Source organism: Ursus arctos, unplaced genomic scaffold (assembly GCF_023065955.2).
Source record: "Ursus arctos isolate Adak ecotype North America unplaced genomic scaffold, UrsArc2.0 scaffold_19, whole genome shotgun sequence".
Lineage (NCBI taxonomy): Eukaryota > Metazoa > Chordata > Mammalia > Carnivora > Ursidae > Ursus > Ursus arctos.
The window spans coordinates 57,744,205-57,771,147 of record NW_026622863.1 but is presented as its reverse complement, the minus strand read 5'-3'; the positions used below and the strand labels follow the sequence as shown (position 1 = coordinate 57,771,147).

The 26,943-nt window shown below is 37.5% G+C and overlaps 1 protein-coding gene across 8 annotated transcripts in view; it reads left to right on the top strand.

Annotated features, from left to right (window-relative positions):
* Positions 1 to 26,943, top strand: part of LOC113269421 (NADPH oxidase 4) — a 173,201-nt gene that overhangs the window by 102,962 nt on the left and 43,296 nt on the right. For 5 of the 8 annotated variants that reach the window (XM_057314595.1, XM_057314594.1, XM_057314592.1 and 2 more), the window contains one exon: positions 20,258 to 20,339. In XM_057314595.1, coding sequence (XP_057170578.1) covers positions 20,258 to 20,339 — 82 coding nt within the window. Of the gene's footprint in view, positions 1 to 20,257; positions 20,340 to 21,300; positions 26,175 to 26,943 lie in introns of those variants that run through there. The other 3 variants (XM_048215793.2, XM_057314597.1, XR_007188989.2) reach the window with 3 other exon arrangements.

Genomic DNA, 26,943 nt, shown 5'->3' with positions numbered 1-26,943 from the left:
GTATTCTTTGGTTCTGGGGTGTACTCTTCTATATACATCTATGAGGTCCAACTCGTCGAGTATGGCATTCAAAGCTCTTGTTTCTTTGCTGATTTCTTGCTTAGGTGATCTGTCTATTGCTGATAGTGGAGTGTTGAGGTCCCCTACTATTAACGTATTTTTATCTATATGTCTTTTTATTCTGGTAAGAGTTGGCTTGTGTATCTTGCTGCTCCCCTGTTGGGGGCATATATATTTATAATTGTCATATCCACTTGTTGGATAAATCCTTTAAGAATAATATAGTGCCCTTCTGTGTCTCTCACTATAGTCTTTAGTTTAAAATCCAATCTGTCTGATATGAGAATTGCTACCCCAGCTTTCTTTTGAGGTCCATTGGCATTCCATCCCTTTACTTTCAGTCTGAACGTATCTTTAGGTTCAAAATGAGTCTCTTGTAGACAGCAAATGGATGGGTCATGTCTTTTTATCCCACCTGCAACCCTGTGTCATTATGGGAGCATTTAGGCCATTTACATTGAGACTGATTATTGACAGTTATGATTTTAATGATGTCATGTTGCCAGTAAAGTCTTTATTTCTATAGATTGTGACTTTCTGTTCTGTATCACTCTTGGGGCCTTTTTACTTTTATACAACCCCCCTTAATATGTCCTGTGGGGCTAGTTTCATGCTTACGAAATTGGTCAGTTACTGGCGATTCTGGAAGTTCTTTATCTCTTCATCAATTCTGAATGACAGCCTTGCTGGATAAAGGAGCCTTGGCTGCATGTTTTTCTCTGAAAGAGCTTTAAAAATGGCCCCCCACCCTTTCTCTCATTCCAGGTCTGTGTAGACAGGTCTGACGTAATTCTGATATCTTTGTCTTGGTACATGAGAAATTTCTTTGCCCTGGCCGCTTTCAATACTGTATCCTTGGATCTAATATTAGCGAAATGCACTATGATGTGACGTGGCATAGGTTTGTTGTGGTTGAGCTTGAGAGGGGTCCTCTCTGCCTGTTGGACACGAATGTTTGTTTCCTTTGCTAGATTAGGTTTGTTTTCAGCTACAATTTGTTAAAATATCTCTTCTAGACCTCTTTTTTTCTCCACCCCCTTGGGGATGCTGATGATTCTGACATTGGAACGTTTCATTGAGTCAATAATCTCCCATAACCTACATTCCTGAGCGTGGATTTTTTTGAGTCCTGATTCTATTTGAGCTTTTTCTTCTACTACCCCATCCTCCAAATTGCTGATACGTTCTTCTGCTTCATTCCCCCTGGCCATTAGAGCCTCTAGTTTTGACTGCATTTGGCTCATAGAATTTTTAAATTCTGCCAGATTTTCTCTCATTTCCAACTGTTAGAGATTCTATATTCTCATTAACATTTTCGTTAATACTTTTTTCAAGTCTGCACATCACCTTGACCATTGTTACTCTGAATTCCATTTCTGATAATTTGGTTATATCCATATCCATTAGTTCTGTGGCAGAGGTCTTTTCTTTGCTGGGGGGGATTTCTCCTTCTCGTCATTCTGATGAGGAGAGGTTGCGGGGTGTCCAGAGCCCAAATTATTGACCGGGACCCAGGCCGTGCGCCCTTGTTTTATAGGGATCTTAGGGATGTGGGCTTCTTGATTTTTCAGGCTGCCTTCTAGGGGAGGGGCCTGCCACGCCGATACTCAGGCAACCCTATTTGGGTAGAGTTTCTGTGTCCCCTGCAAGGGGGATGGGGATGGGCACACTGTAAGCCGTTATTTCCAGGCTTTTGTTCTCTGGTGGCTTTCCCTGGCGGTTTGCTGTGCCTCTTCTGAGAGTCAGAGCAGCAGTGGCCGAATCTCAGCCTCTGTCTCATAACAGACTGTTCTGCACTGATGTTCTCGCTACTTTAACTCTGTTTCTTTTGGTACTGCTCAACCCTGCAGTGTCCCGGGATGTGCGCCCCACACCCAGCGTCCCAGCCCTCAGTTTCAAGGCCGGTGCGTCTGTGTCCTTTGTGTTTCTAATACTGCCAGCCTCCGGCCGCCAGCCGCCTCTGCGCGCTCCCAGAGCTCCCGGTCTCAGTCTGGTTTCAGTGAGCACACCAGAGCTCCGTTTCAGTCTGATTGCGTGCGTTCCCTGGCTCAGGGTCTCAGTCTGCTCTCTCGCGGGTGCTGGTCCGCGAGTCAGCCAGCTCCCCCATGCAGGTGGCTACCACTTCCCAGGGCCCAATCGCAGTGGCTCCCTCCCCCTTCTTTTATCTTCCGATATCTGTGCGTGTTTCATGGCTCCCTGCTTCGTACCTCAATACTCATCGCTGGAGATGTTCATTTGTAGAGATCCAGATGTATCTTCCTGTGTTTCAGGCTGATTCCGTGGATGTTCAGGCTGGTCCGGTACCTATCCAACTCGACTCAGGGGACCGGCTGAAAAAGGGATCCCCTACCCCTCCGCCATCTTAACTCCCCTCCTCTGTAGGTGTTGTTTCTTAAATGCTGCTATATTTCTGTTCTTAAGGGCACTTATCTCCATTGGTAACTGTATATTCAAAGTGTTATCATTGGTGTAGCATTTCCTCCAATAGGCTAAGCATAATTATGGTAGTAATCTTTTTGCTCACCACTGTATTCAAAGGCCTATTAAAATAGTTGTTCCTAGTAAATGTAATTATTTGTTAAGAGAAGGAAGGAAGGGAGGGAGGAAGGGATGGACAGAAGGAGGAAGGAGGAAAGCTAGCAGGCAGAGGCATACCCTCTGCTTCACCAGCACTCATAAGCTAGTGGGAGCATGAGCCAAATATATAAACGAAATGTAATACTGTGCTTTCCAAAATGGAGAATGCTGATGCTTCTGGGAAGGAGAGTTAGGATGCTTTCCAGGGCAAACAGAGTCACGGTAAACAGGATTTGTCCAGAGTGGGAGATTATTCCAGGGAAAGAAACAGCTTGAATAATGGCTCAGAGGTGTGAACTACCATGGAATGTGAGGAAAATGTCATGGCATTGGGAGGCCACGCTGGGAGCTTGGACTTGCTAAGAAGTTTTGTGTTTTGCCTAAAGATATTCCTGAAAAATTGAAGCGCTTTAAATAGGAACTGAAAATTTGCACTTTATATGAGTCACCTTGCTGGTATTACACAGATTGGCAAGGAGAAAGTCCAGGTTAGAAGCAAAGACACCAAATTAAAGATTTGTCCAAGGAAGATGAGGAGATAAAAAGTTTTGTGGAGTGAGTGTTGTATAGTGTCCAGTGTAATAGGGTCCAACAATGACTATGGGAAAACGATAACTATGGGGTTACTGGTAACCTTATAAAAATTATCTCAGTGGGAAAATGCAGGGGTGAGGCTTGGGGATGGTATGGGTTGCTGTGAATTAATGTGTATATTGGAGACTAGTAAATTGACAGTTAGTGTACAAAAAGAAGCCCACAGCAAATGGGTTAAATTCTAAATTCTTCCTATTTCTAAATTTCCCCAGAACTGTGAGAGTAACTGAATTTATAGTGTGGTCTGGACTGTGGTTAGCAGTGGGAGATGAGTACCAAGTCCATATGCAACTACTTTTATATCCATCTAGGTGGGTCTGGGTCATGTTGAGGATTAACATCTTATGTCTTAATGTTATATATTGGGAACACTAATTCTGGTCTCATGTGAGTCTATGTGGAAATCATGGAGGACAATTAATTAGTTAATTTGATGGAATTCAGCATAATTCATTTGTTATTGTAATATAATAAATTATTCAATAAATATGAGCTGGGGTTAAATTTCCTATTTCATAACTTCAGAAATCAAGGAAATTTTCCTATCAGAGAAATGAGTAATTTATATTATAATTTAAATACCCATCTGCTCTCAGGAGAGAGGATGAATTGTTTTTCCCTTGGTTTCTTAGTTGATGAACATGAAGTCTGTGCTGTCATTGTTTCATAGATGACAGCTCACTTATGCCACAGAATATGTAGAGCCATCTCAGTAAAAGATTGGAATTCACTATTCATTAAGTTTTATTCTAGTTCAGTCATTTTAAGAGCCCAAAGATGGGGGAAAATGTGCAATTTTTGCTTTCTAGCCAATAAAAATTGTGACTTTTAATTCTTGGAAATAAGCAAATTCTACAATTTTTAGACCTGGAAGTAGAGTTATTATAGCATAGTGGTTTGTTTGCATGGTTTATTCTGTTTTTTATTATGAATTGTTTTTTCCCTAAGAGAAGTTCAGACTCTCCATTATCTACTGTTTTTTTCTGCTTGATTTTACTCTATAAAGAAAATAAGAGGGGGCGCCTGGGTGGCTCAATTGTTAAGCATCTGCCTTTGGTTCAGGGCGTGATCCCAGAGTCCTGGGATCGAGCCCCGCATCGGGCTCCCTGCTCCGCTGGGACGCCTGCTTCTTCCTCTCCCACTCCCCCTGCTTGTGTTCCCTCTCTCGCTGCCTCTTTCTCTCTGTCAAGTAAATAAATACAATCTTAAAAAAAAAAAAGAAAAGAAAAGAAGAACAGCGAGGAATTTTCTTGGTAATATGATTTATTAAGAATGTCAAAAGTGTGACAGTAATGTACTGGGTAGCCAAGAATGTGTATGTCATTTTGCCAAGTTAGTCTAGTGTCAATGAATTAAATAATTTCCAAGAAGCCAAAAAGTCAATAATTGTGTTCCATTATCATGATCATTAAGAACATTTGTAAGTACTCATTTGTTTGTTACACTTGCTAAGTATTTCATGAGGGAAGCCAAATGTATACAGATCCTGTTCTTTAAATGTATTGTAATTTTCAAGGCAAAATTATAACTTGATGGATTATAGTGATGCAGATAGGGTTTGTAAATGTCATCCAAATGAACATACCTAAGACTTTAAGTATGTTAATACCGAAGGAAGGTGCTTATCTCCTGTGGATTCAAAGGCAACTGAGTCAGGGAGTTTTGGGAATAGTGTCCAGTGAAAATGCACCACTCTTATGATTTTTCAACTTTAAAAAAGGAGTAGGGTGGGATATAATAAACAGATGTAAATAGAAGGCAAAACTAAACTCTTGCATGAAATGAGATTTTTAGAAAATTTGGAGGCAAAAAATAATGGACATGAAACGCTAGAGAACCCTAAGAAATGTACCAAACTGAGTAGTACAATAGATCATTGGGTAAGTAGAATTAAAATTGTCTGCTGTAGCGTGACAGGAGGTGATCTCATTTTTTGTTGGCACTATATTGAGAAACTAGTGAAATGTCTTGGGGTGCCGCTATCAACATCATTAAAGAGGAAAGGAAAGAAGAGAAGATCTATACAGAAAACTTTGCATATCCCAGTGTTTTCAGTGACAATACATAGTAGAAACTATGTATCTAATTGGAACAAATAAAGTGTATTTTAAGAGTTAGACGTCATTCAAGGAATAATCAAGTGACTTGTCATCCTTTCTTACCCCAGTTCCTTCTCATTTATAACACAGTCCTCGGAGTTTACACTTTCACAATAACAGTGAAAACCTTTTGTTGCTGCTGGAATAGTGGACCCTTTAGTAGCCGTTTGAATATTGTGTCTTCTCTGGCTGAGGTAGTGTACTCAACCAGACAGACTTTTAAGCCTGGCAGCAAACATAGCAGAAAACAAACCAGAGCAAGATCCAAACCAATACCAATGGGACTTTTTTTTTTCTTTTTCTTTTCTTTCTTATTCTCTTTCTTTCTTTCTTTCTTTCCTTCTTTCTATTTTTTTTTTGGGGGGGGTCAGGGACGGAATTTACATGAATAAATATTCTTATTCTTACTTTTTCTACAGAGTAAGAACAAAAGGCAGCATTTTCCAAATTATCTTTCAAAAAGAGGTTTTTAATTGTATTGATTACATATTGTATTTGTTTGCTTATTTATTTAGCTGGAGGAGTTAGCCTTTATGAGTAAACCTCTAACAAAAAACTCCCTAAGCCTATCAAAAACATTCATTTGGTGTTTATTATTTTTACCATATTAAAAAGAATTCACAGAGGAAAAAAAAAGCTGATGTAACTTAAGTGATAATTGAAAATCAGGCAATATCAATAAAATGAAGGATTTTTTAAAGGATAGAACAATGTAGAGGGACACACTCTGTTTGTAGATATAAAGTCTGGATATTTAAAACTGTTAATTCTCCCCAAGATAAATTATAAGCTTCATATTATTTCAGTTAAAAGCATAATTCAAAGTCAAAAATAATTATCAATGCTTATTTGAAAAAACAGAAGAAAATAATTATAAATAAATATCAAATATTCTAGAAAATCTTGAATGACGAGACTAGTCCTATTAAAACAAGTTATAAAGTGAAATAAACTACAAACTAAGAATTTATAAGGACAAAAAATGTACTTAGGAACATGAAGGCATTAAGTGGATCAGTTGAGATTTGAACTCAGGCTCATTGTATGCTAAAACATATGCTAATTTACTATGCTCCCTCCTATAATGTTGAAATAGTTTAAGCACTATGGTACTAGAACAAAAATGACAGGAAATCTATTAACAAAGAAAAATAGATATCCTAGAAACAGACCCTTTACCACATGAAAATACATATCATATGATAAAGGTCCATAAATCAATATGAAGTATTAGTTTGTAAATAGTTAAAACAGTTGCCACTTAGCTATTAAAAAAATTAAATCTTTAGGGGTGCCTGGGTGGCTCAGTTGTTGAGTGTCTGCCTTTGGCTCAGGGCGTGATCCCAGAGTCCTGGGATTGAGCCCCACATCAGGCTCCCTGCTCTGCTGGGAGCCCGCTTCTTCTTCTCCCACTCCCCCTGCTTGTGTTCCCTCTCTCACTGGCTGTCTGTCAAATAAATAAATAAAATCTTTAAAAAAATTAAATCTTTAAATGACCAAAAATTAATTCCAAATAGGTTAAATATTTTAACATAAAAAAGTTAATCTGTCAAGGAATCAGAAGAAAAGAGAAATTAATAGCAATGTCTGGATGCAAAAGACCATCTATTCTAGAAGAATACACAGAGAAAACTATGTTGATTTAACTATGTAAAAATATAAAAAATCCCATCAAAAAAGAAAACGCAATTGAACAGAAAAACATTTATAGCAGTTACTCACTAATACTGTCAATACATAAAGAGTCCCTTCAATGCAATAAGAAGCTGAGAAAGGAAATGGGTGGATTGCAGGAGCAGAGAAAATTGTAATAGTATTCAAATAAATGTTAATTAGAATAACTAGAATACTATATTTTGCATATCACTTAACAAATTTTTTTGTTGATAATATTTATTGCTAGTGAGGATGCAAAATATTGACATTAGGAATGCCTATGCAAAAGGAAAACCAGGGAGATCAAGGAAAACCCAAATTTTTCCAATGAAACAACGTAACAAAGGAAGCAGATTCATATATTTGCTTGTTGCTCTTCCCTAATCCATTTTATAAGCTTGTTCTTTGACCAGGAGGTCCTGTATTTAAGAGAAGACTCTTACTATGTGGTTGGTTTTTATAAGCTTGAAAGGACTACATATCGCATGCCACTAATTTTGTTAGTCCAGGGCTTTCAGTTAGAACTTCATAAAAACATAAAAGAAAATGCCCAGTTTCTTTGGATCTCGGATAAAATTACCTGTTCCTTATAGAATATGCACCCAGCAGGTAGGTATTCAGAGTTTGTGCAGAAAGCAGGAACTGAATTAGTATCAAGCTGAGCCTTGATCACTTTGAGGTGTTTCTTTTGTTGAATGCCAACATTGTTTAAAAAATGCATTTAGTGTGACAAATGAAAATATAACATTTTCCTTAAAAAGTGGATTGCTTAGTAGCAATAATGTGTTTATCCAAAAATGCCTCTCTTATTTGCTTTCACTTTCCTTGAACCTCTGTTCTTTTATTTTCCCCCTGTCAGTTTTTGTTGTAGTTTAGCCTCTGTGGCAATGGAAGAGAATTTATATTTTATAAGAAAGCTAGTGATAGACATTGCTTCATTGATGTATTTAGAAGCCAAGAACTCTGTTTGCAGTTCTTTCAAAAGCTGCTTTTGATTTTTTAATAGTATGTTTAACAAGTAGGACCCAGAATAATGAGTATTAAAAAAAACAGACTTTTATCGTTCTGCTTCCTCTGGAAATACAAGGATCCATTAAATAAATTTCCATTGTATAATACTGCCTTGCCTACCTTTAAACCTTATGATGTTAAAAGTACCAGGTGTCCAGGTATATGGACTATGTATGACCCTGCTGCCTTTCCCCCCCCTTATTTGGTAATTCTTAGGCAAGAAGAAAGTAAGGGAGGGAGTACAGCATTTTCTTCTCTTTTTTCTTTTTTCTTTTTTCTTTTCTTTTCTTTTCTTTTCTTTTCTTCTATTTTATTTTATGTTACGTTAGTCACCATACAGTACATATTAGTTTTTTATGTAGTGTTCCATGATTCATTGTTTGAGTATAATACCCAGTGCTCCTTGCAATACGTCCCCTCCTTAATACCCATAACCAGGCCAACCCATCCCCCCACCGCCCTCCCCTCTGAAACCCTCAGTTTGTTTCCCGGAGTCCAGAGCCTCTCATGGTACATCCCCCCTCTGATTTCCCCCCTTCACTCTTCCCTTCCTTCTCCTAATGTTCTCCATGCTATTCCTTATATTCCACATATAACTGAAATCATATGATAATTGTCTTTCTCTGCTTGATTTACTTCACTAAGCATGATCCCCTCCAGTTCCATCCATGTTGATGAAAATGGTGGGCATTCATCCATTCTGATGGCTGGGTAATATTCCATTGTATATATGGACCACATCTTCTTTATCCATTCATCTGTTGAAGGGCATCTTGGTTCCTTCCACAGTTTGGCTATTGTGGACATTGCTGCTGTGAACATTGGGGTGCATGTGCCCCTTCTTTTCACTACATCTGTATCTTTGGGGTAAATACCTAGTAGCACAATTGCTGGGTCATAGGGTAGTTTTATTCTTAACATCCTGAGGAACCTCCATACTGTTTTCCAGAGTGGCTGTACCAGCTTGCATTGCCACCAACAGTGTAAGAGGGTTCCTCTTTCTCCACATACTCACCAACATTTGTTGTTTCCTGTTTATTACACAGAAATCAGTTGCTTTTCTATACACTAACAATGTAACTGTAGAAAGAGAAATTAAGGAATCAATTCCATTCACAATGGCAACAAAAACCATAAGATACCTAGGAATAAACCTAACTAAAGAGGTAAAGGATCTATACTCTAGAAACTACAGAACACTTATGAAAGAAATTGAGGAAGACACAAGAAGATGGAAAAACATTCCATGCCTGGATCGGAAGAATAAACATTGTTAAAATGTCTATACTTCCCAGAGAAATTTACACTTTGCCAACCATATTAAACTACCATTGACATTTTTCAAAGAGCTGGAACAAAAAAATCCTAAAATTTGTATGGACCCAGCAAAGAACCCAAATTGCCAAGAGAATGATGAAAAACAAAGCTGAGGGCATCACGTTACCTGACTTCAAGCTTTTTACAAAGCTGTGATCACCAAGACAGCATGGTAATGGCACAAAAACAGACACATAGACCAATGGAACAGAATAGAGACTCCAGAAATGGATTCATCTCTATGATCAACTAATCTTTGACAAAGCAGGAAAAAATATACAATGGAAAAAAGACAGTCTCTTCAATAAGTGGTGCTGGGAAAATTGGACAGCTACATATAGAAGAATGAAACTGGACCATTCCCTTATACCATACACAAAGATAAACTCAAAATGGATGAAAGACCTCAATGTGAGACAGGAATCCAGCATTTTCTGTCCCAAGAATGAGGGAGAGAAAGAACAGTGAGGCAGTGGAAAGAACACTGGACCATGAATTTGTCAGGGGTGGAGGGGTGGGGGGGATTTGCCTTATTTTTTAAATCTCATTGCCTTTTACTCACCATGTGACTGTGGGCTGGTCAGTCCACCTGGTTTTTAGCTTTCTCACCTACAACATACTGCATTAAATTAAAAAAGAAAAACAAAAAACCTACATTAGGGGAGTTTCCTCATTTCTTGGCTCGTTGCTTATATAAAGCTGTATAATTCTTTTCAGAGAAGTAAGTTCTAGAATGTGGATAATTTAATGCCACATAGGAATGATAATAGATTAATTTTGGTATAGTTGAGAAATCTCAAGGGAATACTGTGGAAGGACATATGCCATGTACAGGATTTTTATGTTTCTTTTTTTCCTATCATTTATTAAGGATCTTCATTTATTAGCTCTGTTTGTATATACATTGTGCTCTACGTCCTCATCTTCTGACTTGCAAGGGTGGGCTTTTTTAAAAAATTTTTTTCCTTGTATAAGACAAGTATGAGATATTGTTTTTTATATTCCTTTGACATTGGCCTTAATATTTGTGGAGAAGGTAGTTTAAATAACCAGAGCATGTAGCTGATTGCTTTTTCTTCTAGAATTGCAGAATTCCATTTGAATTTTATCAACAGAAGATTTTTCTATACCTTTAGGAACAAAATACTCTTGCTCTGCAACTAGATTTCCTGATTTACCTAAAATAGTATTAATTTGAATGCCTTTGATGTTGCTTTGAAAGCAATATTTTAAATAGCAACTATTGTTATTCAATACTGAGTTACCATGGTAATAAAGAACATTCACTTGATTTAAACTTTTCAGAAAAGGAAAATTTATACTCTGTCTTTCTAGTTGGTTTGAATGTACCACTCTAAGCCTGCCTTTTCATTCTCAGTTTTTTAAGTAATTTGTTTTTCTAAGATTGGTGTGCATATTTCTTTTTTTTGAGGAAAATAAAACATCTAATTTTTATAAACCATTAATTTCTTTAAATCCCTAGGAGAACAGCTCTTCTTTCCATTTTTAAGTAATTTTGTAATTACATTCTAAATCCTTTTTCAAGTAGCTCTAATGGATTTGCAATTCTTTTGTTGTCCTGGCATTTCCTCGTGATAAACAGGGCTGCCCTTGAGAATAAGAATCTTTTTTTATTCATAGTGTGTGACAAATAATACATATTTAATAAAAGTTTGCTGAGTGAGTGAGTAAATGAATAATGCACGATGTAATTGATAAATGTCCCTTCTGCTCAAAATATTAGTCTTACTCCCAATTTTAAATTCTGTGCCATTACTGATTATTGATATATTGTAGACAACAGAAATACTAGCAAAATTATTTACTTCGTCTAGCACCATGGATCAGAAGGACTTCTTCTTTGGTTTCTTTGTTTCGCTTTTTAAATAAAACCTTCCTGATTCTTTTGCTTTTTATTACCGACAGATCCAGGTGATGTTGGTTGTTCTGTTCTTCTGGATTCTTGGAGTATACATTTAGCACTTATTTATTTGTAGTGCACTTATCTTTTGAAATCATTTGTGTTCATTACTAGTCAGCTTATTGAGGACCTAACTTGATGCCTGGTCAATGAATGTTTGCTGAAAAAAGAATTTTTAGATGTACTTATTTTGTTTATATATTTAAACAGTACTTCCTAAATGTTATGGGGAAAATTAATTTGTACCTTCTCTTTTAAGCAGCATGTGTGTGTGTATTTGCACACGTGGATGTTGTATTTCTTCGTTGGTGTTGTGACTTCCTTAGGAGGTGGAAGGGTGGACATTGTTATGAAAACTATAATGTAGGCAATGTGAATGACAAATACCCTTGAAGAGATGTTCATGTGTGTGTACCACTGATAGTATATACAGCTATCTTTTCAAAAGTTACTACTTAAATAAGTACTATCAGAAATACAAACAGGATATAGATATAATAAAAGTTAACACCTTTTTCCTTTTATCTCATATCCTTAAACGTATTCATTCTTGATGTATATTCTTACAGACTTCTTAGATATATTGTAGATGAGGTTATCCAACACATTGGAGATATTGTAATGCTGGAGAAGATTTATTATGAATGATGGATTATCAGCTCCTTAACTAAATTCCCATAACGGATTTTTTCACTGTGGCTTTGAGAAATTCGTTGGTGATAGACATTCTAGAACCCTTGAAAAAGCTCTGTGGTGACTATTTGAAGGCCAAGAATGACAAGTGAGAGAGGCCATTATTGAAGTGGGCTTTTTTTTTTTAAGATTTTATTTATTTGTTTAAGAGAGAGAGAGAAACACAAGTGGGGAGGAGGGGCAGAGGGAAAGGGAGAGGCAGACCCCACGCTGAACAGGAAGCCTGATGCGGGGCTAGATCCCAGGACTCTGGGATCATGACTCAAGCCGAAGAAGGCAGGTGCTTACCTGACAAAGCCACCCATGTGCCCCACAGTAGGCTTTTTGAACTCAGGGGAGATGATGGGGCCCCTGAGAAGCAGGGGCTGAGACCACACTTAACTGATAAAGTCAAGATGCCTGGAACTGTGTTCCAATTAGATTGACCCATGGAGATCTTCGGTGTTGACTAAACTGACCATGACATTCTTGGGACTCAAATAGATGAACAATTTACCAAAGTCTTACTTGATTTTCACAAATGGAATAAAACTCTAGGATGGGCAAACAGAGGTATAACCTGAATCATCTCAATAGAGTGCAGACCTTCTTCTAATTCCCTGACTCGAGTCAGTTCTGAACTATCTTTTATAAAGGGATAGTCAGGTCCCTTTGACAAAAGACCCTCTCCATGTCAAAATTAAACTGTATAATGATGTTATGATTTGGCAGGGGAGTGCATGGGTGAAAGGGAAATATTCAACTTTTGGGGGAACTAAGATTGACTCTAAGGTGGTACTATATCCTGAGGAACCAAAACATTACTGTAGTAGACCAGTAACAGTCAGGGCTTATGGGAAGTTAATGGAGTTTCAGCTTCAGTGTGTGTCACCATAGGCCAGTGGGTCCCTGAATCCAACTCAATTCCAGAATGCATGATTGGAATAGATACTGAGCCACTGTCAGAATCCCTTATCTATATAATCTCATTTTCTCCTGCTTTTATAGGATTTAAAAACAAATTACTCTTGATGTTTTGTACTTTTAAGTAGAAGGGAACATTTCCCATGTTTTATTGTTAGTCCTAAGTTTATTTCATCATCTGTGCCATTGTTTCCTTCTTGAAGTTCAACAGTTAGACACCATTCTTTTGTGTTTGTATAATATTGTTAAAGGTATGTCTTTGAAGACCTCACTAACCAGAATATGGTCTTTACCACCTTGCTTTCTTCCCTGCAATTCCTTTTTTTTTTTAAAGATTTTATTTATTTATTTGACTAAGAGAGAGAGAGAGAGAGCATAAGCAGGGGGAGGGAGAGAGGGACAAGCAGCCTCCCAGCTGAGCAGGGAGCCCGATGCGCGGCTTGATCCCAGGACCCTGGGATCATGACCTGAGCCCAAGGCAGACACTTAACCAGTAAGCCACTCAGGTGCCCCTTCTAAAGAAAAAACTGTCTGTTGGAACTGTTATTGCATTTTTGTGATAGAGTCAAGGGGGGTGGGTAGAAAATGACTAAACAGAGATGTGAGAAAGAAGAATTTTCTTTGGAATGAGTGATTTTCATTAAAAAAAGAGAAAGAACGGGAAATTGAATACAGAGAGGAAAATAGGAAAGAAAAAGAGAAATGAAACACATGCCTATCTTTCCTAACTTGAGCATACAGGCCAGAGACCCTTGGGATATAAAAGCTGCCTTGTGGTAGAGAAAGTTGAGGTATGCATCAGTGGAAGGAGTGTAAGAGAGAGTGTAGGATATTTGTGGACACTTAGAACATGCTCTCTCTTCACTCCTCCTCACCTTCCCATGTACTAATGACTGGTTTTTGAGCAGTAATATGAAATTAGAATTGATTTATTACTATATTTTGATGAATGGCCAATCTGTAACATGACATTATACACAGAGACCAGGTTACCTGGATGGATCCCAATTACTATCAAGCTCGTTTTTTTTTTTTTCATAACATTGATCACCTACTGGACCTTCTATATATTTGCGTGTTAAATTATCTTCATTATGCATAGTTTTCATAAAATAATGAGTAACTTGTGAAGTAGATCCTGATTCATCATCAACAGATTTGAGTGTTTTCGTGTGTTCAGGGAAATTGTTATGGCCTCCAGGGTGAATGGCAAATCTTGACAAACATCTTGTTCAAGGTACATGTTCAACTTTTTTGAAAAAAGTAAAATAAATTTAGTATTTACTTTTTTATTAATCATTATGTATTTTAGCTTATTACTATTGAAATAACTTATTGTATTTCATAAAAAAGGACAAAATAAGAGTGTTCAGCCTGCTCTGTACACTTTAGGGTGGAGTATTTAGCTCTCGTTCCTATATAATTTTCCTATCAATCTAAATGATGATTTCCTACATTTGTCACTGACACTATCCCCTGCAGTCTTGATGGCTGTGTGCATCTCCTGGACTGTAGCACAGGGCCTAGTACAATTGGCTAGAATACCACAGGGTCTGCAGAGTATTTATTTATTTCTTCCACCATCAGCCCAGACTGAATGGTGTTACTTGTCCCAAGGTGTTTGTGTGTCTGAGAGCATTTCATTTTAACAATGGGTGTCTGTACTTACAATGAAGGTGTCAGTTATGTTACTTATGGGAAGGGCTGGAAAAGAAATTTATTTATTCTGACTTTACTACACACACATGCATATCACCCTGTAGCTGTGGAGAATATGGCAGAAGCTCTACGTGGAAAGTGGGGGTCCAGCAAGCCCATGTGTTGCAGGTTGGGATTGCCAGAAACTGAGTCTGAGAAGTAATTTATGAATTTAAAATGTTTATTAGGGATCAACACCCCTGAAGAGAAAAGGAAGGATGTGGGATTGGGTTGAGGAAGAAGTTGAACCACCAAGCAGACTCTATAAGCCTTAGCCAAACTGATGGGAAGCTCTGGAGCAAATATTGCCCATCGGTGTGGCCTCCGTGAAGCTAAAATATCCCTGCCTTGTTCAGCTGCCAGTTATGAGCTGTTCTGGAAAAGTCATTTATTTCCCTTGCTTCTGAGGTGGACCCTGATGGAAGTGACAGCTGGAAGCTACCTGCGGATTGTACTCTCCACAACTGGGACAACAAACACTTCACTGAAGCAGATGGGGAGGGGGGCTTCTCTATATCAACCACAACCTCCCTAGCATATTTCATTAGTAACATTTAATTTAAAAATAAGATTTTGAGATGAATACTAAATCGAGCAGAATGCTAGCAAGCATGAAGCAGCACCTTCCTAGGCAAACCAAGATATATAGCCACCCTCCCCATCAGTGGCTTTGGCAAGATTCCCATCCTGTCCTTAAGCATATGTTCTTTAAGTGTTTCAAAGTTGAAAGGTGGCTTAGAGATCAATGAACTCATTTGTCAATTGAGAAAAGGAATTAAGAACAGAGGCAGAAGAAGGTGGAGGACCTCAGACTTTCTGACAACCAATTTGGCATCTTTTCTATTATACACTGTTACTTCTAAGTATTGCACACTATATAGTAAAGAGAGATTCTTTCTTTGGTATACCCTGTATCATGCATACTCACTTATAACACTGCCTGTATTATGAGATAATCTTCAGTTTTTCTCGTAAAATAATAGAAATATTATAGTGTAATCATTTACAGATTTTGCTTGAAGATTAAGAGCATGGGGATGATGTCTATTTCCTACAACACTTATGTTATAACTTCCAATACTATGTTACCTGATGCTAGTTAGTTTTAAAACTAAGTTTAAGTCTCTAATGAGTCTGTTTAATACTCATGAAGGATTTTGTCTGAATGCTCTTTGAAGAAAGAAATTAAAACTGGCAAATCAAGTGTAATATGAGCATTAAAAGAAAGAGGAGAAAATTTGTATCTATTAATAAAAATCCCAATAACTTCTTTTTTAATTTTATTTTTAATTATTTTTAATTTTTTTTATTATATTATGTTCCAATAACTTCTTACCAGGTTTTTTAGAGCAACATTATCACTCTTTAGGGATGTTTTATTTGGTTTTCTTTCCTGCCCGTGTTAATGTAATACTTAAAGTAGTTAAAACATTCATTTTCATAGTGGAGACTATGAAGCAAAGGTAAGGGGATTACTTGAAAGAAAGTGATTTAGAATTGGTAAAATTTCCACAGAGTTCCTCCAGCAAACAGCAGCTGTTTCTCACGTTCTTATTGAAGACACCCGTTAGATGTCTATGATCGTATCTTCCGATGTGAGGGACTTTTGGACTACCGGAGGAAGGCATCATTTTATTTTCTTTTCTGACCTAGGAAGAAGATTTTATTGTCTTCTCATCTCAGAAACATATTTGCATACTGGTTTTTTGTTGTTATGCAAATTCGTATTGTATTTGTTACATTCTGCATTTGGGGGAGGATTACAAAGTGGCCATTTTTCACAAAGGGGAAGATAAAGAAGTTGAGTCACAATAAATGTACAAAAAAATTTGAATTCGAATTGGAAAGATTATTTTATTTTTCTTATCTTTGACTTTAAAATAATTAAGTGTATCGTCTCACAATTGATTGTCTAGAGAGCCCAAATTAGTGTTACCATGTGTAGTATGCCATCCAGGTGTCTTAGCCTCACCATCATTGAGTGGATGGGAGAAAGGAAGAGTGGGTGAAAGTCTACAAAAGCTTATTTTAATTAAGATATATCACCGACTGGTAGACAATCATTTTCAGACATTATCTCATCATTAGTCAACTCATCAAAATATCACTTTTTGGAAAATCCTCTGGTTCTTTTCAGTGGCTTTAATGAAATTATTCTAAGATCCCAGTGAAAGGATTGAGATCTAATGTTTGGATAACTGCCATTTTCCTAAGAAATAGACTTTGGGCCTCCTGAGAAAGCGGATCATCTGGTGTGACATTTGCAGCAAGAGAAGAAGTAGTGTTTTAAAAATTCTGGTACTTAACAGAGAAAACACCAGTTTATTTTGGTCTTTTTTCCCCAGCATCAGATAGACAATGGGATGCTAATTAATTAGTTGATAGGCAGAAATCTGGGAGACGAAAGAAGGACTAATGTAAGAATTGTAAACAAGTTTTCATTTACTTGGATTTTTCTAAGGATAATTTTTATCATTTATTTTTATTCTCATAAAAAGTAAACAATCATTATACCTGTATGGGATAAAGTTAATTGTTTATATTTAAGAATTTATGAATATAATAATAAAAATAAACATTTTAAAAGGATATGATTTTAAGCAGCTATTTTCTTTGTATGTATGAATTTTTTTTTCCACATTCATGGTGGCTACCGAAGGATTTTCATGTTCGCTTGTTGTTGCTTGCATTTATGATACTCAGATTAAAGCATGCTTCAAATGTAGGAATACTCATTAGAGATTTTATAGTTTGGGTGGATTTGCAAGTAATTTCGAATATGCTACTTTTGCTCTGTGTGTGTATGTGTGTGTGTTTTAAATCCTATCTATATAATGTTGTCTCTAGAGATTGTCTTTCAAATTTACAATCAAATGTTTTTAGTGATTATAGAAACGGGGAAAAACCTCCAGCTTTACTACGTTATGGTTGTTTGCATTAAAATTCTGATTTTTCTCTGCATTTCAATCAGTTTGAGAATCATTCAGTAAAACTTTAATTTATATTGTTAGCACCCAAGGATATATCATATTCAATGTAGCTGTTTGATTGAACAGTTCTTTCTTTACTTGATGTGAAGTTCATGTTTGTGGTTAGGTTTTGGCTCTGTTTTTCAAGATTTGTTTAGGACAGGTATAAATGGAGGGGAAAAGGAGAAACGCTACAAAGTGCTCATTTAATGAAATGCTACATAAATTGGCATGAGTACTGAAAGATAAGGGTCACTTTGGAAGGAAATTACTAGTCATTTCATTGACATTAATTGTGCTCATTAAAAATAGCAGTATATCGGTTGATATAATTTAATTTTAAAATATGAAGTCAAAGAGTAAGTGTACATGAAGGAGAAAAATAAACTGTGCTTTCTTAGATCTGTGAACTCTAAAGTACAACCACCTCTGTTAAGATCTTCTCAGTCCCTCCCCAAGTGTATGGTAAGGACCTCAGAGTGCTGATGGCAAGCAGCAGAGGAGAGGTCAGTTAAACATCCGATTCAATGTGTTGTAATAAATATGGAGATAAATCCCCATCCTGCTTCTCAGCATACTTTGTAACCACTGTGTTCACCAATGTTTAACATCTGGCTTATTTGGTAACTGGGAAGTGGCGATTGTCATCAACTGCAGATTTTCAGTATTTTGTGGAAATTGTGCACCTTCAGTTAGTGATGGATTTACTGCAGCTTGGACTTTTGGCTTTGCACTCTTTCTCAGCCTGACTGTGTGACCCTGTCAAGGCTTGAGCTCTGGTACCCTTGCTTTTCATGGTTGATAGATGACCAGTTGGGCTTTTCTGAAAGTCATTATGATTAACCTTGGCAATTTTCTTTATGCAGTAAAAATGGAAAAATTATTTCAACTAGTATTTATTTAACATCTTAATAGGTATCAGATAATGTTCTATATCCAGGTAACACAATACCCATCTACTAGAAGGAGAAGGAGAGGTGGATAGACAATTATATCTAACAATAAAAATGTAATCTGAAACATTCTGTGAGAGTGTAAGCACAGAGTATACTAGGAGTACACAGAGTAGGGTCATCTACTCAAGATTTTGGAGGAAAAGGAAAAGAAAGAAGAGGGATCAAGGAAACCTTCCAATAGGGATGACTAGAGATAATTGAGTATCTAGTTCTGGAAATATGGGATCAGCATCAGAATGATAGACTACTCTACGCAATGCAGATAATTATGCAGTACAACTATTTCTAAAGTGGAACTGAGGATTCTGCCTTCCTCCACATTCTTTTTTCCTTTTTTCCCCCACTTTCTTTCTCTCACCCCTCTCTCCCTCTCTCCTTCCCTACCTTCTTCTTTCCTTCCTTCGCTTGCTCTTCCTTTCCCTCCTTCCTTCATTATGAACTTAATAAGTGCAGAATTCTGTTAGTAAAAGTTTTGGTTCATGGTTCATGTTCAACTTTATGATTGGACAATCCCTGACCCTCATTCATTCATTTACTCCTTAATGATGCTATAGATACATTTTATATACATATCTAAATTTCATATATTTCATATAGATATGAAATATTAACACTGATGACCTACCTTTTTTTTTTAAAAGATTTTATTTATTTATTCGACAGAGATAGAGACAGCCAGCAAGAGAGGGAACACAAGCAGGGGGAGTGGGAGAGGAAGAAGCAGGCTCTCAGCAGAGGAGTCTGATGTGGGGCTCGATCCCAGAATGCCGGGATCATGCCCTGAGCCAAAGGCAGACGCTTAACCACTGTACCACCCAGGCGCCCCTTGATGACCTACCTTTTGCTTTTCTCCTATTTCATCTTCTTACCCCTTCTAAAAGATAACCATTATCTTGGATTATGTACATTATTCATTTTTTCATTGGTTTGTTTTGTTTTATACATATTTCTAAATAATACATTGCTTAGTTGTTTCTTAACTCAACAAATGATATTTTTCTGTATGTAATCTACTAGTATTTTTTCCACTCACCAGTTTACCATGTTTTTATTTGTAACTGATTTCATTCAGTTTCACTTCAAGTAATATTCTGTTGTGTGTGTGTACTGCAAATTATCTGTTCTCCTGTTGATGGGCAATTGAGTAGTTTCTATGTTGTAATGAACAGTGCTGCTATGAGTATTCTTTTACTTGCTGCCTAAGACATTATGTACGAATCTTTCTGCAGAGTATATACCTGGGAATGGAAATATTGGCTCATAGGGTACACAGAGGTTAAACTTAGAAGATAATCACAAATTGTTTTCCAAAGCTTTTGTATCAACTTGCATTCCCACCAGAAATATATGAGAGCTTATGTTGATCCACATCATCTCTAATACTTGGTCTTGTGAGATTTATTCTATCAATCGAATGCCACATAATATGAATGCTGTCTAATGATATGTGGCTTTGATTCGCACTTCCCGGGTTACTAATGAGATTGCACATCTCTTAGGTCTATTTATTGGTCATGAGTGCTTCCTCTAATCTTTCAATTATAAGATTTTACTAGTCTATACTGATGGATACTTTTTATTTTTGTATTGGCAGTTGTTGCAATATCTTAATCATAAGAAGATATAGTCATTAAAGTGAAATAGATGTATGTCAGTACTATACAAAATGGTGGGCACATTTCTAATAAAAGATGTGCAGTCGAAATAGTCGACAAATTAAAACAATAGGTAATAATTGCATTTTGAAGTTATTTTTGTGACTTTTATTTTTTCACAACTTGACATTTATTTTTCTTTTGACAGAACGGTTTCGAGATTTACTACTTCCACCTTCTAATCAAGACTCCGAGATTCTGCCCTTCATTCAATCTAGAAAGTATCCCAAGTAAGCACTAGGAGTTCACTGGATATTGGGAAGGGGACAGGCATAGTGATGGGGAAGATCTGGGGGGACAAAAACAAAATATTTTCTTTCTAAGGATTTCTGAGAAAGCTAGAATACCCTAACCTAATTAACGAGGGCATCTCCTGCACTGTAATGTCTCAGGCTCTTCACAGCTGGGTTAGAGAAAAAAGCCTTTCCAGCACTACAGCCCAGCTGTGAGTAGGAGTATTTGCAGAGTGCAAACTGCAAGTTACCTGCATCTGCGTCTGGTTGTGCCTCTTTTTACTTGATTCTGTATCAACAGCAACAGATATTTTGTGGGTGATCCCTCATCTGGTTTCCTAGTTTCTAGCCTTTGAATGCAAGGATTCATTCATATTGTATTAAGTGGTTTTCAGAACCGCCTGTTAGATATGATTTTAGTAATTTCTGTATATTCTTCTTTATTATCTTGATAATTATGGGAAGTGAAATCTCCTGACCCTTTCTTATACAGGGCAGACCTTTTCTTCTCTTAGATGCCACATATTAATCCATATTTAATCTCTAGCAATAATCTTCTAGTCCCCTCACAGGGACCCTCCTGAGGGACATAGCAGGCCTGGACAGTGTTCCATGCGTACATTACTTTTCATGATAGAGAGCATGGAGGAGCCTGCAGGCATTGATGCATGTCTATCAGTATTTTTGCCTCCAGTTGCTGTTTGCAGAGGCCGGTGATGCCTGCTCTTCTGCCTCTTAGGCTTACTGTCCACCTGATACCTTTTCTTGAAGACGGGAATCACAGTCGCTTCTCAGATTACACGTTGGTAATCTGTTTCCCGCTATTTCCCTAGGATTCCTTAGCTGTATGTTCTTACACGTATCCTTCTTGCTCTGACAGTGATATTCCAATATAATTCTGATATTTAACAGAGATACCATGTGAGAATTCTTTGTGAGTGTCTAATCCTTAGTGTAGTTTTTGTGTTTGTTTATTTTGTTTTTGAGGGGCATCTGTGGACTAATAGAATAAAAGTCATCCATTGATGACACAAACACCATGTTGGGGTGAGTAAGAGTGAAGAGTGAAAAAAAAAAAGAGTGTAGACTATGAAGCAGACTGCCTTACCAGCTGTGCTTTGTGACTGGGGTTACCTAACCCTCTGTGTCTCAGTTTCCACCTCTGTGGAAGGGGAGAGATAATAAGACCTACCACTCAGGCGTGTTCTGAAGAGTAAGTAAATTAGTAAACAAAAAAATGTTTAGAACTGAGCTTGACACACAGATCTCGGAGGATAATTCTTATATCAGGTTACCTTTATCACCTGCCCTTAATAATATTTGGAGAAGAACTATTTATTTAATATTTCTGGATTATTGCTAGATGCCAATATGAGGCACTTCTTTGGTGGTCACTTAACATCATTATGAGTTGCAATTTTCCGAACTGTCAAATGAAAGCATGCTAAGTAAAGGTTTCTGGGTCTGAATAGTATTTATATAAAAATTCTGGGTTAAATACAATTGGTTTATTTAGGTTATAGAATATTAAGCATTTGCATCCTCCCATTGTCCATAGAATGTCTAGTTTGGGAGTAGAATTTTAGGAGGTGCTGATAGAACAGAGAAAGGGTAATAGAATTCTGTTTGTGCTGTGCCTAAGGAGTGTTAAATTGGTCCAGGGAAGATCATAGGAGCAAAAACTCTAAGCATGTAAATAATACCCAGGTAAAGAATGCTGGGGTAGAAGAAGAGGCAGTTGTAGTAAAAGCCAGTCAATAAATACAAGTGGGCAGGGATTTGTGTATGTCTAGACCTAATTTAAACTCTTTTTGGATTATTCATGGTTTTCAATATTCTCATTTAGTCTCTCATTTGTACTCACTCTCAAATATTCTATCATTTATTCATTACTGAGGATAACTGTAAGTCAAGGAATTTGTCATTTCATGACATGCAAAAATTTCTGGAAAGCTGAGAATTTAATCAGACCATTAGTATTTGTTGCTCTCATTCACAGTGTAATATACCTATTTATATTGAGATTATTTTCCCTCACTTTTCTGCTTGTTTTACTGACTCACTGAATGTAGACTATTAGTGAGAGATGTTTTAAGAGTTAGAATATGGTTTAAGAAGCAACTTGTTTGCCCTATATTATGTCCTTGTATGCCCTATATATAATGTCACAGGGTGATGTTTACGGAGCATAGTATAGCCGACATTCTTTAAGTGAGACTCACTCTACCCTGGTTAATATAAGCTGGTGAGTGAACAGTGGTTATTGGGTTAGGGGTAGGATCTCTAGTCAGCATATTGTCCCTTTCATCTTAAGCATCTGGTTATCAAGAGACATCTAACGAATAATGAAACAGGGAAAAGTTCTTGAAATGTGTCTATGTGTGTATGTGTGTTTGTGTGTGTATGTTTTAACGGAAGGCCATTTAAAAAAAATGTTCCCTGCTGGGAAACATTGTTGTAAAATATAATAATGTTCATTCATCATGTTCTTACGTTTGTGATCTTGCATTTGATCCATTGCCAAAGCCATTCTCATCAGGATGTAATTGAAGACATTGCCTCATGAGAATTCTTGGAGCATGAATAGGTATGACCATTGTCAGAAAGAGACAGGTGAATGAAAAGAAGAAAATGAATGTATACTTAATACGAAATAAATGTTGTTGATTCATAGGTTAGAGGAAAGAAATGGAGATAATGAAACTTAAGTTTTGTTGCTCATTTCTAGCTGGTGTCACTGTTACTAACTTTGAAGCATTTACGTTTACAATGTATTTGAACTAGAGGGTAGCTATAAATATTCTTATCCTTGTGAATGTAGCTTAGAGACATAAAATGGTTGAAGACATTTGGCATAATTTTACTCACAAGTGGCTTGCAATCATTTTAGCAATTAGGCCAACAGAACATGACCGCTCTGGAAGTTTAACCATTATATGTATAAAAATTTTATGAAAATGTAGGAATAAAATGTGGCATATCTTTATTTTGTTCTCATGAAGATCAAGTACTCTGGAATGCTTAATCTCAGTACTCTTTAGAGAAAGAAATATTATTTATGATAAAATTCAGAAGTATTCCTTTTGATTTGGTTTGCTATGAAAGGATAACCTTGCTTATTTAGACAAAAGCAATGCCTCAACCCATTCTCATTTCCAGTGTACTGCTTAACAATGGCTTCAAGCGGTGATATCAGGTGGTTAACTGCAAAGCCTCAGAAAACTTTTCCAGATTTCATCTTTTCTCCAACTTGTCTTCCTTTTTCTTTCCAAAGAAAATTTTGGGTTCCTCTTCTTCCAGCAGCCTTCTCTCTCTCTTTAGTAATTTTTGTTCAATCTGTATGTGTGTAATACATTTGTCACTGGAGCTAAGTTATCCCTATTCATAATAAAAATACTTAGCACTTAATACTTTCTACATGCCATGATTGTGTTATGTGCTTTATATATATTATTTCATTTAATCTTTGTCATTTCCTATGAGTTAGGTAGTACTATTTCCCCGATTGTACAAATTTTATATATTAGAGGACTTAAAAGGGTTAAGTGACTTATCCAAAGTCATATAGAAGAGCTGGGTCCCAAATTCAAGGTCTGCTTTGTCCCCAAATTACCCCTAATTGTGCTATCCTGCCTCTCATTCATTCGTCTGTCCATTTTTCCATTAATCCATTCTTCAAATATTTATTGAAAAATTACTGTACGCTAGAATCAGTCACAATTACTGAGAATACAAAAATAATGAAAACATAGCATATGGCTTTGAGGAACCTAGAGTCTAGTAGGTGAAAAACAGAGTCAGACTTTAATGGAGAAATTAATTATAGTGATGTGATAAGACCTAAAGTTATAGAGAAATGCACTAAACTCAGTGGGAGAAGAGAGCAGAACATGTCTTCCAGTCTAGGTAATTCATGGAAAGTTCCCTTTGAATAAAATCTTGACAAGTGCTATGGAACCAGATAGAGTCTTTTTAGCTGGAACATATAGAGCCATGGAAGTGGCTTGTTCATTGAGAGATCACCTGCAGGTATTCTGGTTGAAAAAGCTTTGTGGACGTGTGCATATGTGTGTGTAGGCACACGTGTACACGTGCATGTGTCTGTGCATATGCTCGTACATACACACACACTGAGAGCTGGGGTTTAAGGAGCAATGAGGGCAGGGACCACTCCATGAGGGACCTGGATTGCCATTTAAATGAGTTTGGACTCTGTGATAAAGACAGTGGAGCATCATGAAAGAACTTAAGGAAAGGAGCAAACTCATTAGATTCGCACGTTCATAGTTTTATCATGGAGCCAGGGAGGCACTGCATGGGGCGAGCACACTAGCTAGCTGGCAATTTCATGTTCAGGAAGGCAATGAGAAAGAATAGATTCCATGGTGATAATAATAGGGAAAAGCAGATAGATATCTGAAGATTTTAGGAGGCACGTGACAAAAATGTCATGACTACTGGACAAAGGGCAGGAGGATGAAAAGGGAGAGGGGAAGGGCAGGGGAGAAGAAGAAGTTCAAAGAAGGGGTTCAAGCTTTTTCATTTGGGTCACATCCTGCATTAGTGGTCCCAGGGCTGGGGACAAGTGGTAGATCTCTCTGAGCATCATTTTTTTTTTTTTTTTTTGGTCTCTATTTCAAATGAAGGTATGGAGGTTATAATAGTGCTATAGGAAAAACTCCTTGTTGCTTTTACTCTCACATACAATTCTTCAGACACCAGGTGCGGGATGTGATTTTTCCCACACCAACCAATTCTTCAATACCAGCTGGGTGTCTTACAATTCAATTCAATTCAATTCTGACACTAACCAGAGTTTGTACAGACCCCACAGGTTAAGGGCTCAGTCCCATAAGACTGTCCACCCCCATTTCAAATGCCAGTTGCAGGTAGCAGGTCCCCAATTTATCCACAATTTCTGTCCACATTGGGTACAAATCAGAAATTCCCACGACCTCCTCCTTGGATTCAATCATTTGCTAGAACAGCTTATGGAACTCAAGAATATTTTATGGAGTTAGTATGTAGTAAAGAATATGCTAAGGGAAATAGACAAACATAAACAGCCAGATGAAGAAATACATAGAACAAGATCTAGAAGGGTCTTGAGTGCAGGAGCTTCTGTCCCCGTGGAGTTGGGGTGCACCACGCATCTGGCCTGTAGATGTGTTCACCAACTTGGAAGTTCTCTGAACCCCATACCATTGGGGTTTTTATGGAAGTTTCATTACAGAGGCATGATTGATTATTAACTTCATTTCCAGCTCCTCGTCCCTCTCCAGAAAATAGAGGGTAGAGCTTAACATTCTGAGCTTTAAGTCATGGCCTGGTGTTTCTTTCTTTTTTAAAGATTTATTTATTTATTTTGGAGAGAAAGAGTAAGAGAGAGAGCAAGCACACAGGGCGGGAGGGGCAGAGAATCTCAAGCATGACTTGGAACTTGATCCCACTACCCTGAGATCATGCCCTGAGCCAAAATGAAGAGTCAGATGCTTAACCAATTGAGCCACCCAGGCACCCCTGGCTTGTTGTTTCTGATGAGTAGGCCCCTATCCATGAGCCCACCAAGAGTCACCTCATTAGAACAAAATAAGTTCCCATCACCCAGGAAATTCCAAGAGATTTAGGAACTCTGTGTCAGATGCATCTACCACTAAGAAAATTACAAAGGTCTTAGGAGCTCTGTGTCAAGAACCAGGGGCAGAGAACAATATCAGTATTTCTTATTATTTCACAAGTAGCTTCCCTCTAATGTTGCTTTGAGGAATGCATAGTGCCTGGCATAATTCTACCTTGTAAGACTTCGTGATCGTTCAATAAAACAATGTAAAGTACCTGCCTCTTGCAAATGTGAGTTCTTACCATCATCCTCATTCTCAGCTCTCTTCTGCCTTTTCTCAAAGCTGTGCCTTACCTCAGGGTAGGGGAAAGTTTCTACCACATTGTCTGCCTTAGTGTCTTCAATCCAATCTAGATCCTGCCAGAAGGGACATGCTGTTCTGCCTGACAGAGGTGGTTCTGTATCGTTTCCACAGTCACAGCTATGCATCATGTTCTTCCCAATATACCTAACGTTTTAGTATTGCCTTTCATTAAAGGATTACTGTTTTTCATCCTCTCATCCCTAAATGTAGGTTTTCTTTTGTATAGTAGGTGATATTCCAGTACCTGTCTGGCAAGAGATCTAACAAGCTGGTGTTCTGACTAAAGTACAGGATGCAGTAATGAGGATTCCCAGTTCTTTTGATTTTGGTGAACATAGCAAGCAAGATGTCAGAATTAAGCTGGTCTCTCAGTAGGTAATAGGTCCAACCCTTGGGCTGACATTTACATGTAGAAACTCTGCCATCAGGACTGCAAAAGCCAAGCAGACCACCAAACCCCACAAACAATCCTACAAAAACTGAGGTAGTTGGGAACTTGTAAAGACTGGCTCAGACGTGTGGTAAGTCAAGAAACTGTTAGTGCAAGGCTAGTGGGCAAGCAATAAGGATACCTCAGTGCTCAGTGAGAGAACAGCTTATTTTGGACTCAAGTAAGAACTGGTTCAAGGATAGGGCCAAGAGGAGCCTGTAGCCATGAAGCTGGGCAGCCGAAATAT